This window comes from Diospyros lotus, chromosome 7, assembly GCF_014633365.1.
Source record: "Diospyros lotus cultivar Yz01 chromosome 7, ASM1463336v1, whole genome shotgun sequence".
Lineage (NCBI taxonomy): Eukaryota > Viridiplantae > Streptophyta > Magnoliopsida > Ericales > Ebenaceae > Diospyros > Diospyros lotus.
Genome location: NC_068344.1, coordinates 34,412,600 through 34,426,853, shown reverse-complemented (window position 1 = coordinate 34,426,853; position 14,254 = coordinate 34,412,600). Strand labels below are relative to the sequence as shown.

At 38.6% G+C, this 14,254-nt stretch overlaps 2 protein-coding genes across 2 annotated transcripts; one reads left to right on the top strand and one right to left on the bottom strand.

Moving 5' to 3' along the window:
- Positions 1-2,760: 2,760 nt before the first annotated feature.
- Positions 2,761-4,343, bottom strand: LOC127807012 (uncharacterized). Its single transcript, XM_052344674.1, has 2 exons — positions 3,618-4,343; positions 2,761-3,494 (listed from the first exon to the last, which is right to left on the bottom strand). Exons 1-2 carry the CDS (start codon positions 4,090-4,092, stop codon positions 2,908-2,910), a joined length of 1,062 nt encoding a protein of 353 aa, XP_052200634.1. The 5' UTR covers positions 4,093-4,343; the 3' UTR covers positions 2,761-2,907.
- A 1,088-nt stretch (positions 4,344-5,431) lies between these two features.
- LOC127807011 (pentatricopeptide repeat-containing protein At1g31430) lies at positions 5,432-10,816 on the top strand. Its single transcript, XM_052344673.1, has 2 exons — positions 5,432-8,021; positions 9,908-10,816. The coding sequence occupies exon 1, from the start codon at positions 5,659-5,661 to the stop codon at positions 7,657-7,659; it is 2,001 nt and encodes a 666-aa protein (XP_052200633.1). The 5' UTR covers positions 5,432-5,658; the 3' UTR covers positions 7,660-8,021; positions 9,908-10,816.
- The last annotated feature ends 3,438 nt before the right edge of the window (positions 10,817-14,254 follow it).

The window sequence follows — 14,254 nt, the reverse complement described above, 5'->3', positions numbered from 1 at the left end:
TCTACCTGACGGCATCTTCACTAATGACTAGTAGAGAAGAACGCATGTCGCCTACCTAATTTTTATCAAAAAAAGTAAATAGATTTATATTCTAAGGAATTTGAACCTAACCTAACAAGTTTTATCCCTGTCATGTGCAATGGGTTAAACCTCGAAAATCTCGATAAATAATCTCGATGAATAACTCTAGATGTCCTACTCGGCCAAGCCTCAATCTAGCATATATAATGACCTCAATTAGTAATATTTTGATAAATTTTTATACAAATGTCACTTATTAAAATTGGTCATATAGGCTTGATATATACGTACGCTACCCATAGAATAATTTCTCAACGATTCGAAATTTTTTAACCCTAGCTAACACTTAATTTATAACGGATCCTCCTATTTTTGGTCTATGGTTTGTCATCTTATTAGATTAGAGAAATGGTATCATTCGGTTACATGATTAATTAATGTTGATATGTTGTGAAGAGTTTCATATATGACAACTTTAACTTCGTAGTACTATTAATTTCAAGATTTTCACCTCAAATAATAATAATATATTAAATTTTAATCTCGAGATCGAATATTGCATTTTCTATCAAAATTTAGAAAGGAATAAAGGGTTTCGTTTTTCTTCTTCTTTGGGTTCTTGCAATCAATATCAAATGAAAGTAACAAATGGATTAAAGTATACGTACTTACCATCATTAATTAAGACAAAGGGTAGTTGTATTTTAAACCTAATTGAAAGGTTGAAAAGAACAATATGCCACACGCTTGCCCCTTTGTATATAATAACGTTATATTATAACATATAGTATATTATATATCAGTCGGTATTTTATATGTACATTGGACATGCTTGGAATGCGTGACACTGTCCAAAGGCTTATAAAGAATGAGGGTTTAGATAAATAATTATCTTTATTCATAATTAATGTTTGATTAACCTCCCCAGTGGTGAAAGTGACTGACAAAGATGGATTAAAATAGGAAGAAACCAATAGGGCCTAATCCTAAACATTATTAAATATTACGAATCTCTCTTTGTGGCTGCAACATCACAACATTTTTGATGATTTTTTGAGGTTCCCTCCCTCCATCATAGTTTAATGTGAATTAGACGTAGCACCAACACTCCTTTGTTACCTCCAGCAACCTTCCAAACTTCAAAAAGTTGGCAATTATTGAGCCTAAAACAGGTAATCTGATTTCCAAGTTTACAACCACATCATCGTATTATGTATAAACTTAAAAAAAAAAAAAAATATGTGGGCCCGCAATTTACATTAATAAAAAATTTGTTGAATTTAAATTATTATTTATTTATTTTTAATTTTCATCTATTATTAAGACAAAGTGAATTATCTAGGAGACTTTGAAATCGCTCTCTAATACTTGGGTTAGATGAGAGAGAAAGAAAGTGTAAAAGTAGATTCACTTAAAGGTTGATTGAGATAAGTGAAATTTACCCGATTTATAATTATAAAAATGTTATTGTCACACCAATTATTTATATAGTTATTTGTAGAATAATAGATAAATTTCATTTAGACGGTCTCTAATTTCATGGATGTTCCGCGAAGATGCTAGAGGGTCCCACCCAACATATTTGGGAAGAAATGGGACTGGAAGGGATAATTTGGGACCATATCAGTGATATCACAAAGCCCAAAAGGCACGAATGTAGATGGATGGGGAAAGAAAGTGGTCCAAAACCAAAGAAGAAAGCCACGAACATGAACATCATCAACATGGGTGTGGGACTCAGCGCTCCCCCCTCTCTCTCTCTCTCTCTCTCTATCTTGGGTGCAATTTGATTTAGCATCTCTGGGCATTTGAAGGCTTGCTTTGCTTGTTTGGTCTTTGGATTGGTGGTGGATGGGTCTGGGGACCAGCACCAGCACCGGCACCCTTCCCCCCTAAAACAACATGTTCTGTTTGGGACACTGCCCCCTCCCAGCCCGCCCTTTGTCCATTCCTTTCTTCCAGCTGACAACACACGTTCCCCCCCAAAGCCTCCATGCCTTTCCGCTCGCCACTCCAACGGCTACAACCCCATTTTGTGTTTGCCAAACGTGGCCTATCCGTGTCATGTCAGCCCCCCATCGGGTCGACGAAGTTTCCCCTTGACCGTGAGGGCTGAGATGGTCCGGTCGGATCCAAAAGCAGACAGAGATGGAGTACTTTAGAAAACCCAATCACATTGGAGTTATTATTTATAAATGTGTATGCTTTATACTTGTTACGTGATTATATATATAATATAATATATATAATGCATATGATTCGACTGTAATGAGTTAATTTAAAATTATAAAATTGAGTAGGTGAGAGGGAAAAGAAAAGGGAAGTTTGGGGCCAAGGCAAGAAAAAAGTGGAGGGTGGGTTGGTCCAATAATAAGCAAAAAAAATAGTACTAGCAGCACAGTTTACAAGGTGGCTTGGCAAATGTGGTGAATCTCATGCTACCCAATACAAAAAGCGCCATGGATTCTTGACTCCACATATTTAAGTTACATGACATTGGTTATATGACAAATTCATCAACCTTTGTGTACCTCTGCTTGGGCTTTTGTGTTCCATGCATTGTTTGTTGCTCATTGCCCAATTAATTCTTGTTTTCCTCTCAACTTTCTATGGGTTCTTCAAAAATTTTGAATTTCAAATTTTATGTAACAATCATATTATAAAATCGTGTTTAAGAGGACAATTGTTCTTAATATGTACTATAAAATATATTTATTTTTGTTTGGTAGCACATCAGAATCACAGAAGCAGTACACTCAAAATTAACTTCACAAAATAAATAGAAAGAGATATTTTAACCACACGAGACTTTTCATCTTGCGAAACATGGATGAATTTGACATATTGGTATTTATGGGTATTTTTTTTTTTTTTATATGATTTGGATCAAGGCAAGATGAGGCCGGAGGAGAAGCCGATCCCAGCCATGTTAGAGCCCTTCATCTTGCAGTCGGGCAGTGGGACCCACGTCCAATGCTTCCGCGACGTATCGTAGGATAGCCAAATTATGTCCCACGAAGCTTCGTAATTGGACATCAAAACAGCCCTAATTGTTCCTTCTCTTCGCTCCAGGCAGCCCATTATAACCCCATAGGGCTTCCTAATTTTCTCAATAAGGCCGTTTGGTACCGCTGAAATGGGCTCCCAAGACCCACCGTTTGGGCTCAAGGCCCACAACTCTACGCTTTTCAACATCCTTGCTTTTCCACCGCCGCCGCAAGATCTGATCATCATCACGTGCCCATCACCGTACACGTGTAATCTATCAGCCAAGTTGCCCCAGCTGAATCCAACCGCCGGGCTATCCTCTTCCACTCCGCCGTTGAATCTCGGCCGTAGAACCACGGGGTTGTGGGCTTGGGATCCGAACCCGATGAGAACGCTCCCACCCCTCCCATTGACTACGCTCAGGAAAATTAGATCAGCAACTCCGCCGTCGAAACTTGGCGAGTCCCCAGCTTTTTCTCTGGCTCCTGTGCACCGCCACGTGTCAGTCTCTGATTGGTACTCGAACAAAACCGGACGATTTTCGTGAAATTCCGCGAATAAAAATCGAAAATGATTCGACTTGTAAGGGCAAGATAGTAATTTCATACTGGAACGTCGCCACGAAGATGTGCCACGTGGACCGAGCGGACTTGAAGGAATTCTCTTGACCGTCTTTGTCATGAGATTAACGCAAACAACTTCCTGGCTAGTGTTCAAGGCGAAGAGAAAATGGTTGCCGGAAGACGTTAAAAAATAGATATCTTCGCCGGGAGGGACGACGGAATTCAGTAATTCTGCAATTGAGAACCTGAACCACCGGTCCGAGCTGTCGGTGAATCCGTGAAGTGCCGAATCACGATGCCATCGCTTCTTGTAAAGAAAGAGCCAGGTTGCAGAGTTCGCTCTGAGATTGTACTCGCGAACGAAATCTTGATCGGAGATCACAGAGGTAATGAACTTATTCGTGAATTTCAGGCGAACGATATCAGGCAGAGCTAGATCGAGAATTATGTGGTGCAGGAGCTCCGACGGGAGGAGAGAGAAGCCGACTGTGCTCGTCATCGAACTCTGGTGACTTTCCATTCAAGCGGAAAAGCAATGGTCCAAACTTTTGTTTTCTTGATTGGAGATGGCAGAGGTAATGAACTTATCCCTGAATTTCGGTCGAACAATTTCAGGCAAAGCTAGATCGAGAATTGTGTTGCCGGAGAGAGAGACAGAGACAGAGACAGAGACACCGACTGCGTTCTCCAACGAACTCGGGTGACACTGTTCGTCGTCGAACTCCGCTCATTTGGTCCAATCTTCTGGTTACCAACCAACCTTGAAGCGACGCCATTATATTATAGGCAAGCTCATTCGTCTCTTGCGAACGTCGTTTAACTTAATCCGTCACTAGTATTAGAATATAAGCATACTGTTACTTAAAAAAATTAACAAATGATGTAATCAGGGAGAAGACAAATCATCCGACGAGGCGTCCGATGCGGATCGATCGTGATGGTCGGAGTATCGGACGGTGCAGATGTTAGGTAAGCTAATTTCTTTAAGACTGTTGACATGGTTGTTTTGTACATAGTGATTAAATTTACGCTTAATAATGATTTGAAAAACGTCAAAAACTTTGGGTTGGTTGGTACGAACAAAGCGGAGCATGCGTGGATTTTGTGTTTAAAAATTTGTAAGCATCATAAGTGCGTGTCTACTGTCTATATGTATATTCAACATTTTGCCATATTATATTAACAGTAAGACAGGATAAATTACAATATTCAATTGGAATTATAGCCTTTTAGTTGACTTCAAAAGGCCCCAGTCAGAGTTGACTTCAAATTAGCTTTGTTGGGTTACGATTTTGGCACCAATGAGATGCAGTTGTTTTTGAAAAAAAAATTCAAAGTTCCAAATTTTGCTCCTCAAAATGAAATCATCAATGACAAAAGATCAATACACATATAACAATTTAAATAGTTCATTTTGATAATTGCATTTGATCATCTTGTGAAATTGAGCTCAAGAAATGATGGAACTACTTTGGGACCAAAAAAATGAAATTTTTCTTAAGGGTTCTTGCAATTCAACCTCAAAATTTTTGCAAGAAAAATAAATCGTAGAACCCAACAATGAAAGTCGAACACGAGACTTGTGATCAGCTATATAACAGTTAGAATTTAAAATTCTTTGAAACCAATACATGTACGATTTTAATCATTAGGTTATGTCGTGCGGGCAATGATGGAACTACTTTAATCTTAATAATGAGTGTCATGTATTAGAAACATAGAAATAATTTTATTCTCGTGTGGGACAAGGCTGTCTAATTCTATTTCTCTTCAAGTTTTACAACCTTTTGGGCTCCACTGCAAAATCAAGCTGGACTTTGGATCAGTTAAGGTGAGCTAGCCTGGCCTGGCCCAACCATGTAAGGCTGGGCCGTGGTATAGAATATGGGCCCGACTAATTACAAACAAAGATTTTGTATGGACAAACATTCACAACAAAAACAAAAACAAACTCTTAACTGCTAGTAGTATCATGTCAGGTACTTTCTGGCTGAACTTAGTTTCAGTTGACATTGTTTTAGGGGCTATATAACAAACCAAATCCACCTTGGCTTATGGCTTAGTCGCTCTGAAAAACGACGGCCCCATGATCTCCCGACCCAACTCTCTGTTTCTCAAGTCCATCACCCGCCATTTCCTTTCAAAGCCACTTCATTTCTCACCCTTCATTCCCCGCAACACGAGACTCACCAAGCAAGAATGCATACACCTTCTCAAGAGCTGCAAATCAATGCAAGAGCTCAAACAAATCCAATCCCAAGCCTTCAGGATCGGCCTCCACCAAAACAAAGACGTCCTCAACAAGCTCCTAGTCGTCTGCACCGACCCCTCTCAAGGAAACCTCTGGTACGCGCAAAGAATCTTTCATTATATCGAGGACCCTTATTTGTTCGTCTACAATGTGATGATCAAGGCGTTTGCCAAGGCTGGTAGGTTCAGGAGAGCGATTATGCTCTTTGATGAATTGAGGGTGCGGGGCTTGTGGCCGGATAATTTCACGTATCCTTTTGTTTTTAAGTCCATTGGGTACTTGAAGGAGGTTTTGGTGGGTGGAAAGGTTCATGGGTTTGTTTTGAAGTGTGGGGTTGAGTTCGACTGCTATGTCTGTAACTCGTTGATGGACATGTATGCTGAATTGTGTTGTGTTGGGAATTTGAGGAAGGTGTTTGATGAAATTCCTGAGAGAGATGTGGTTTCTTGGAATGTTCTGATTTCTGGCTACGTTAGGTGTGGCCAATTCGAGGATGCTGTTAGTGCTTTCAGGAGGATGCAACGGGTGAGTACAGTGAAGCCGGATGAAGCAACTGTTGTAAGTACTCTTACAGCTTGTGCAGCTTTAAAGAATTTGGAACGTGGCATGGAAATTCACCGTTATGTTTGTAATGAGCTTGGATTCACCACTACAATTAGCAACGCGTTGTTGGAAATGTACTCCAAGTGTGGATGCTTGAGCACAGCCCAACAAATTTTCCATGCAATGCCAGAAAAAAATGTGGTCTGTTGGACTAGTATGGTCTCTGGATATGTGAACCATGGTCAGTTGGATAAAGCTAGAGATTTGTTCGAGAGGAGTCCAGCGAGGGATATTGTTCTTTGGACAGCTATGATTAATGGGTACGTGCAGTTTAACCGTATTGATGAAGCAGTTGCCCTGTTCCGGAATATGCAGATGGAAAGACTTAAACCGGATAAGTTTGTACTGGTTGCTCTCCTTACAGGTTGTGCTGAAGTGGGAGCTTTAGAACAAGGGCAATGGATTCATGGATACATTGATGAGAACAGGATTACACTTGATGCTGTTGTTGGTACTGCTCTTATAAATATGTATTCAAAATGTGGGTGCATAGACAAATCCCTGGAGATCTTTCATGTGTTGAAAGAGAAAGATACAGCGTCATGGACTTCTATTATTTGTGGGCTTGCCATGAATGGGAAGGCTACCAAAGCGCTTGACTTGTTCTCGGAGATGGAGCGAGCAGGGTTTAAACCTGATGATATCACCTTTATTGGTGTTTTAAGTGCTTGTAGTCACGGAGGACTAGTAGAGGAAGGCCAAAGATATTTTAATTCCATGAGAAGAAACTATCAGTTGGTACCTAAGTTAGAACATTATGGATGTCTGATTGACCTCCTTGGTCGTGCGGGTCTACTCAATGAAGCAGAGGAATTGATTGAAAAGGCACCAAAAGAAAATAATGAAATTATAGTACCACTTTATGGTGCTTTGCTCAGTGCCTGCAGAACCTATGGCAATGTTGACAAGGGGGAACGGGTGGCTAGACGACTTGTGCAAATTGAAAATAGTGATTCTAGCATACACACTCTCTTGGCCAATATTTATGCATCTGCAGACAAATGGGAAGATGTAACAAAGGTAAGAAAAAAAATGAAAGCCCTAGGAGTCAGGAAGGCCCCTGGTTGCAGTTCCATTGAAGTTGATGGTAGTGTTCATGAGTTCCTAGTTGGAGATGCATCTCACCCAGATATGAAAGAAGTTTATGCTATGTTGGATAGCTTCATTAAACCATTGTCAGGCATGGAAGAAATTGAAAAGGAAAAAGATAACTCAGTTGCAGAAATTTCATGACTGAAGCCATATTTTGGAATATTCAAATAGCTATTTGTTGTAATGCCATATTTTCAGAAAGATATAAATTTAGGATTTGGCCGTTTTGTCTTATATCATATTTGATTTAGCCATTTATGAAAGATGGTGTTGAACCCGGTACATTCTTTCACGGGAGGGGCATAAGTTAGTCCGTAGTTTCCTAAGAAGTGATGAGGCTACATACATGGAGAGCTCACTCTAATTTGTTAGCATAGAATCGAGTCTAACGGTGCATAGAAGAAGATGCTCAAGAAAGTTCCGGCTACTTGCATGAGCAGGAGAATGAATTCACTGCATTCTGAAGGATTCACTGACAAACACACTAACATAGATTGCATCTGGTAAGCTGATGCAATACCCATTTTAGCATGAAAAGTTACATTATTCATTGAAGTGCTTAATAGAAATTTCAAAAATTATGTCGTGGCTTTGAAGCTGAAACCTGCTATACGTTTTTGTGATCATGTGATCAAATATGCCTTATCAGTCATGAATCTTTGTTTCAATTCTTTTGTGGAGTAGGCACAAAGAGACTGATTTAAGATTTGTATCTTGCAAATATAATTGAATAGAAAAAGAAATGTTTTAGATTGTTGAAGTATACTCTCAATATTGAAAACTCTAGCAATTCTATCAAAAGTTAAATTCATTGTTGACATGGTGCATAAAATCTTAACAAAACAACAATAACAATCACAAGCCTTAAACTCCACTGGGTGAAGTCAGCTATATGAATTCTAGACTTCCAGCCAACATAAAATCCTTTCAGAATCAAGAAGGCCCCCTGGATCATCAGTATGTTCTAGTATCCATGTGGAGGAAATTTTTTTTTGCCGCCTAGCTATGTTGGCAAGCCGAAAGATAAAAATTAGCCAGTCATTTACAAAGAAAGGACATAAAAGTGGAAGTTGAAATTAGGTACGAAGAACTAGCACAATCTGTATTGAACTTGCTCTGGGCTGTGCTTTTTGTCTATGAGCGATAGGACATAAATTGGAACACTGCAAAATGAAATTCAAGGAAGAAGCCGCCTGAAAGGCTGAAAGTTGCTTCTTTAGTTGGGCAGCTTTGAGGTGTGTACTCATGTAGCCCAATTTTATTGTAGTTTGGATTCAAGTATAGCCAGCCAATGACTAAAGGGTGACACTGATCTTTACTAGAAGCATTAGGTCAAGGTCAACTGCAAAATGAAATCTCAAGGATAAGCAGCCTGAAAGGCTGAAATTTGCTTCTTTAGTTGGGCAGCTTTGAGGTGTGTATTCATCATGTGGCCCATTTTTAATGCATCATATATTCAAGTATAGCCAGCCAATGACTAGAGAGTGACACTGATCTTTGCTGGAAGCATTAGGTCGAGGTCATAATGTCAACATAAATGGCAAGTCCCTATATATTGATATTATATTACTTGCTATAAGGTTTTATTTTTGATTCTCATGTTCCTCTGTTTTTTATTTACTTGTCAATTATCCTTTTGAAAATCTCAAGGATAAGCAGCCTGAAAGGCTGAAATTTGCTTCTTTAGTTGGGCAGCTTTGAGGTGTGTACTCATCATGTGGCCCATTTTTAATGTATTATATATTCAAGTATAGCCGGCCAATGACTAGAGAGTGACACTGATCTTTACTGGAAGCATTAGGTCGAGGTCATTATGTCAACATAAATGGCAAGTCCCTATATATTGATATTATATTACTTGCTATAAGGTTTTATTTTTGGTTCTCATGTTCCTCTGTTATTTATTTACTTGTCAATTATCCTTTTGTGGATGGGTGGTCGGGTTGGAGCTGAAGGAGTATTGGTCCCGTTACAGCACTTAATTTAGTTCACAGCTTTGACTCACACACACCAGATATTCTTCCCACAAAATATACTAGCAGACAACCAAGCTATTCTCCTTAAACCTTACTATAAAAACAAAGCAATCTCATTTCACTAAGAAATATTGTTTGTCCTCTATTTGAAAGCAAACAAGCTTTAATAAGGAACTGGCTTTATTGTAATAGTTATTGGATTATAGTCATTAAATACATGACCTGCATTATGTGATCCGCACAGTGACAGAAGCTAAAAGATATGAATTCTTCGTGAAAATGTCTGAGATTCGTGAAAGCCTACAAAATGTCTGGGATTCGTGAAAATACCCATGTTCTTTAGAAGCTAGCTGTCAAAGTCACTTCGGATGAATATATATCGGTACTAATAGTTTGAACTGTCATTCATGCAGCTGGAGCATAATCACAACCACCATCATCGTCATCATCGCCATTACCCTCCATGGATGCTGCAGGAGCGTAGCCATAGTCTCCGTCATCATCATCACCATCTCCTTCCATGCATGCTTCCAGGGTGTAATCGTAGCCATCACCCCCATCGTCAGCTCCATCCGGATGCTTCTTGTACCATCGCATAATGGCCTTTGAAAATGAGAGCCATTTTTCTACAGAAAAATTGGGAGAAGCAAGGAGAGAATTAGTGGAATTAGTGTTGTGTCGAGATGGGTAGGAGGAGGAGAAGAAACTCGAGGTTCAGGCTTGGATGGAGCTTGGCTGGGAGGTGAGTAGGCATTGCTTACATAAAGGGAAGAGATCAAGCTATGCTCGTTTTGTCACAGGGAAGCCACAAGTAGCGCCATGAGGTCCTTCCAGGTGGGAAATTCAAATTACAGTCAGCATTAAAGGGTTTTTTCACCCAATAGAAGAAAAGCATCGTCAGTGCATGGTTGGGGCAGAAAAAAGGGGTGGGATTTTTTCAGTTTGCTGACAATGAAAGCTCATAAAAAGGGAGGCCTTTAAACAGGGTAGAACCTGTGAGGGATATTGTACTCTAGAAATGGGTTTTTTAACACCTCTTTGAAGGGGCAATCTAGACATTTCACGTACCCTCTTCGTCTAGCTCAATGAGATTGCCTTGCCTCTTCAGCAATGTGGAATTCCATGAACCACAAAAGCCAACATCTGTTGAGGAAAAGGAAAGCAAATTAATGTTCTGATTGAACATAGCTTGGAATCTTGGTGGAAGTTTGCATAAAGCAGCAGTATTGATTTCTACCATATTTAGACAAATTATGGGAAACACACAAGTGCATGCATGGGCACAGCAATACTTGAATTTGAACTTTGTAGGTTAAAGTTTTGATGGGAATATTATTTTCCAAAAAAAGAAGTGACTAGCAATTATAGCATCCATATGCATGGAGGTGTGCCTAAGCCACATGCCTCCACACTCCTGAGGAGATTTGGACACACCTCTCCATGGGAAAACCATGTGTCAGTCAGACAGCTCTGCTTTCATAATACATATTTTATCTCATTATATTTGTACATTTTTTTATTTAAATATTCAAATTTTTTATTATTTTAAAAATACCCTTAAATTATACAATTTCTAATAAATTACACCTCTAAATTTTTTATTATTTTTATTACACCCTTAAATTTATTAATTTTAACAAATTTATCGAGATGGTCAAAATTGTAAGTTCAGAATTGATTTTAAAATAATAAAATATTTGAATATTTAAATAAAAATATATATATACAACTATAAGAGTAAAAATAAATCAACATTATCTAATAATATCTTTATTTTTTTTACTGAAAACTGTTGACCCATTTGATCAGTCCATATACCAATTATGTGGATGCAAGAATGAATTATAAATTCATCCCCAACATTTTAAGGACGAAAACGATGAAGATAATGGGGATGACGACGACAATGGCGCTCATGAAACGGCATCACGGAATTAAGGTGATGGTGACGATGGAGTTGGTGGTGATTAGTTGTTATATTATCTGTACATCATCATGCTAACTCTAACAAAAGAATGATGAAACGATTATATATACTATATATATACAACCAACACTTAGGCTTAGAGATATTATTATATGATTAATTGTGATAAATACTTCAAGTCCTATAGCATGATATCATCATCTTCCACTCTCTAATTCTTAAATTAGTAGATAAGATAATATTAACATATTTTACTCATTTTTATTTCGTTGAAAGAAAGTAAAGAAGAAAAAAATTAATGCCTTTTCAATTATGCACATTGCAAGTCTTGAAACTGTTTTCACATGGTTTTGTCAAAAGGAATTCTCCCAATTTATGCTTATGTTTTGCATTCCAAAGTTGCTTTGCCTTGCTTGTTTTGGTTTGTGTCGCATTGCATGCCCAGTATTGCTGTACATTTGAAACTTATGGGAGTCTTCATTACAGCAGCTGTTCATAGTCTGTAATGATGTTGGCCAAAAAAATTGATCCTGAAGAAGTCATAGAAGAAACTGAGATGCTGTCAAAGGATGCTGATGAATGCAGAGAGAGACCCTACGGAAAATTCTACAGGAAAATGGCAATACAGAGTACTCAAAAAGAGCAGGGAGACTTCTGTTCCACTTGTTACTCACATGGTGATGGTTACCTTATCCTCACAGGAAAACCAATAACAAGTATCTCTGTATGGTACTTGTAACAAATGTTTATATACATCTTCTGCTATTTTACTGCCATTTTCTTATAAAAAGTATGCATTTGAAGTTTATATCTATCAACTCCTTGTTTCATGCAGTTCTGGTACCACTCAAGGAAAGCCCCAGTTTGTTCCATACTCCCCATTCAATGAAGAATATATGGAATCCAGTATGCAGATATATATGACATCTTTTGCATTTAGAAACAGGTAATTAATATCCCTTTAGGTACTAAAATAGATTTGGTTTATATTGGTTTAAGATGTCCTTTATTTGTAGTTGACCATAATAATATTTGTAGCGAGGGTGTCATTTCACTTTTAATTAATTTTTTCTTCCTTGTTTTATTTCAAAAAGATAAGAAAAACGATGAAGCAGTTGTGAATTATTTGGAGTAGCCATTTGCCCAACAAGAAAATTTAGATTGTTGAAGTAAACAACCTGAAAGGCTGAGAGTTGCTTCTTTAGTTGGGCACTGTGACATTAGCATGAGGGAACCATTCATTCTGTTGTGCGTTTAACATTTCACACTATGTCTTGCATGTAGTCATGTTAAGGCCATTTAAATACAGAAAAGAGATGTTCAATTTAAAGCTGCTTAATATCTGATAGTGGTGCAAGGTAGGAAAAAGATTCATTGTAGCTTAATTACCACACTAACTTTAAGGTGTGTACTAATTTAGCCCATTTTTATCATATTTAGGTTCAAGTATAGCCAACCAAGACTAAAGGGTGACACTGATCTTTACTAGAAGCTTTAGGTCTAGGTCATAAGGTCAACATAAATGGGCAAGTCCGTAATTATATTAGATTGTATGAAAGTTTTATTTTAGGTTCTCATGGTCCTCTATTATTTGTTTACTTATCATTTTCCCTTTTTGTGGGTGGGTGGGGACTGAAGGAATATTGGTCCCCATTACAGTACTTAATTTAATTCACACCTTTGACTCATACCGGATATTATTCCCAGAAAACATACTAGCAGACAACCAAGCTATTCTCCTTAAAGCTTCGGTATGACAACAAAGGCAATCACATGTCACTTTAGAAATATTGTTTAAACCCTGAATTTCAAAACAAACAAGCTCTAATAAAGAACTGACTCTGTTGTACTAATTAATAATTTAATATTGCAATATTGTAGTCATCAAATACATGACCTGCGTTATGACAGAAGCTGCAACATGCATAGTAATTCTTCATGGCCTCATAATACATGGTCTCAAGTATCAGGAAAGCCTACAAAATGTCTGGGATTCATGAAAATACCCATGATATATAGGGTTAGAAGCTAGCTGTCGAAATCATTTGGGATGAATATGCGTTGGTACTAATTAATAGGTTGAACTGTCACTTATGCAGCTGGAGCATAATCATAACCACCATCATCATCATCGTCATCGCCGTCACCCTCCATGGATGCTGCAGGGGCATAGTCATAGTCTCTGTCATCATCATCTCCATCTCCTTCCATGCATGCTGCCGGGGCGTAATCGTAGCCATCGTCCCCATCATCATCCCCATCCGGATGCTTCTTGCACCATGGCATAGTGGCCTTCAAAATGATAGACATTTTTCTGCAGAAAAATTGGGAGAAGCAAGTAGAGAATTACTGGGATTCGTGTTGTGTTGAGATGAGTAGGAGGAGAAGAAGAAACTCAAGGTTCTTCAGCTTTGGATTCAGCATGGCTGGGAGGTGAGTAGCCGTTGCTTATATAAAGGGAAGGATCGAGCCATGCTCGCTTTGTCACAGGAAAGCCACGAGCGAGAGTGTGGAAACAGCGGAATGGACAACACGTGGCGCCACGACATCATGCCAGGTAGGAAAATTCAAATTACAGTCACCAGTAAGGTTTTCACTTCCAGTAGAAAAGCATCTTTGGTGCATGTTTTTGGGACAGAGAGAAACTAAAAAGGGTAGGATTTTTGGTCATTTTGCTGACAATGAAAGCTCATAAAAAGGAAAGCCTTTGAAGGATACAACATGGGAGGGATATTATCCTCTAGAAACGGGTTTGTAGCACCTCTTTGGAGGGACAATTTAGACAATTCACCAACCCTCTCTTGTCTAGCTCATTGAGATAAACCCCTGCGTC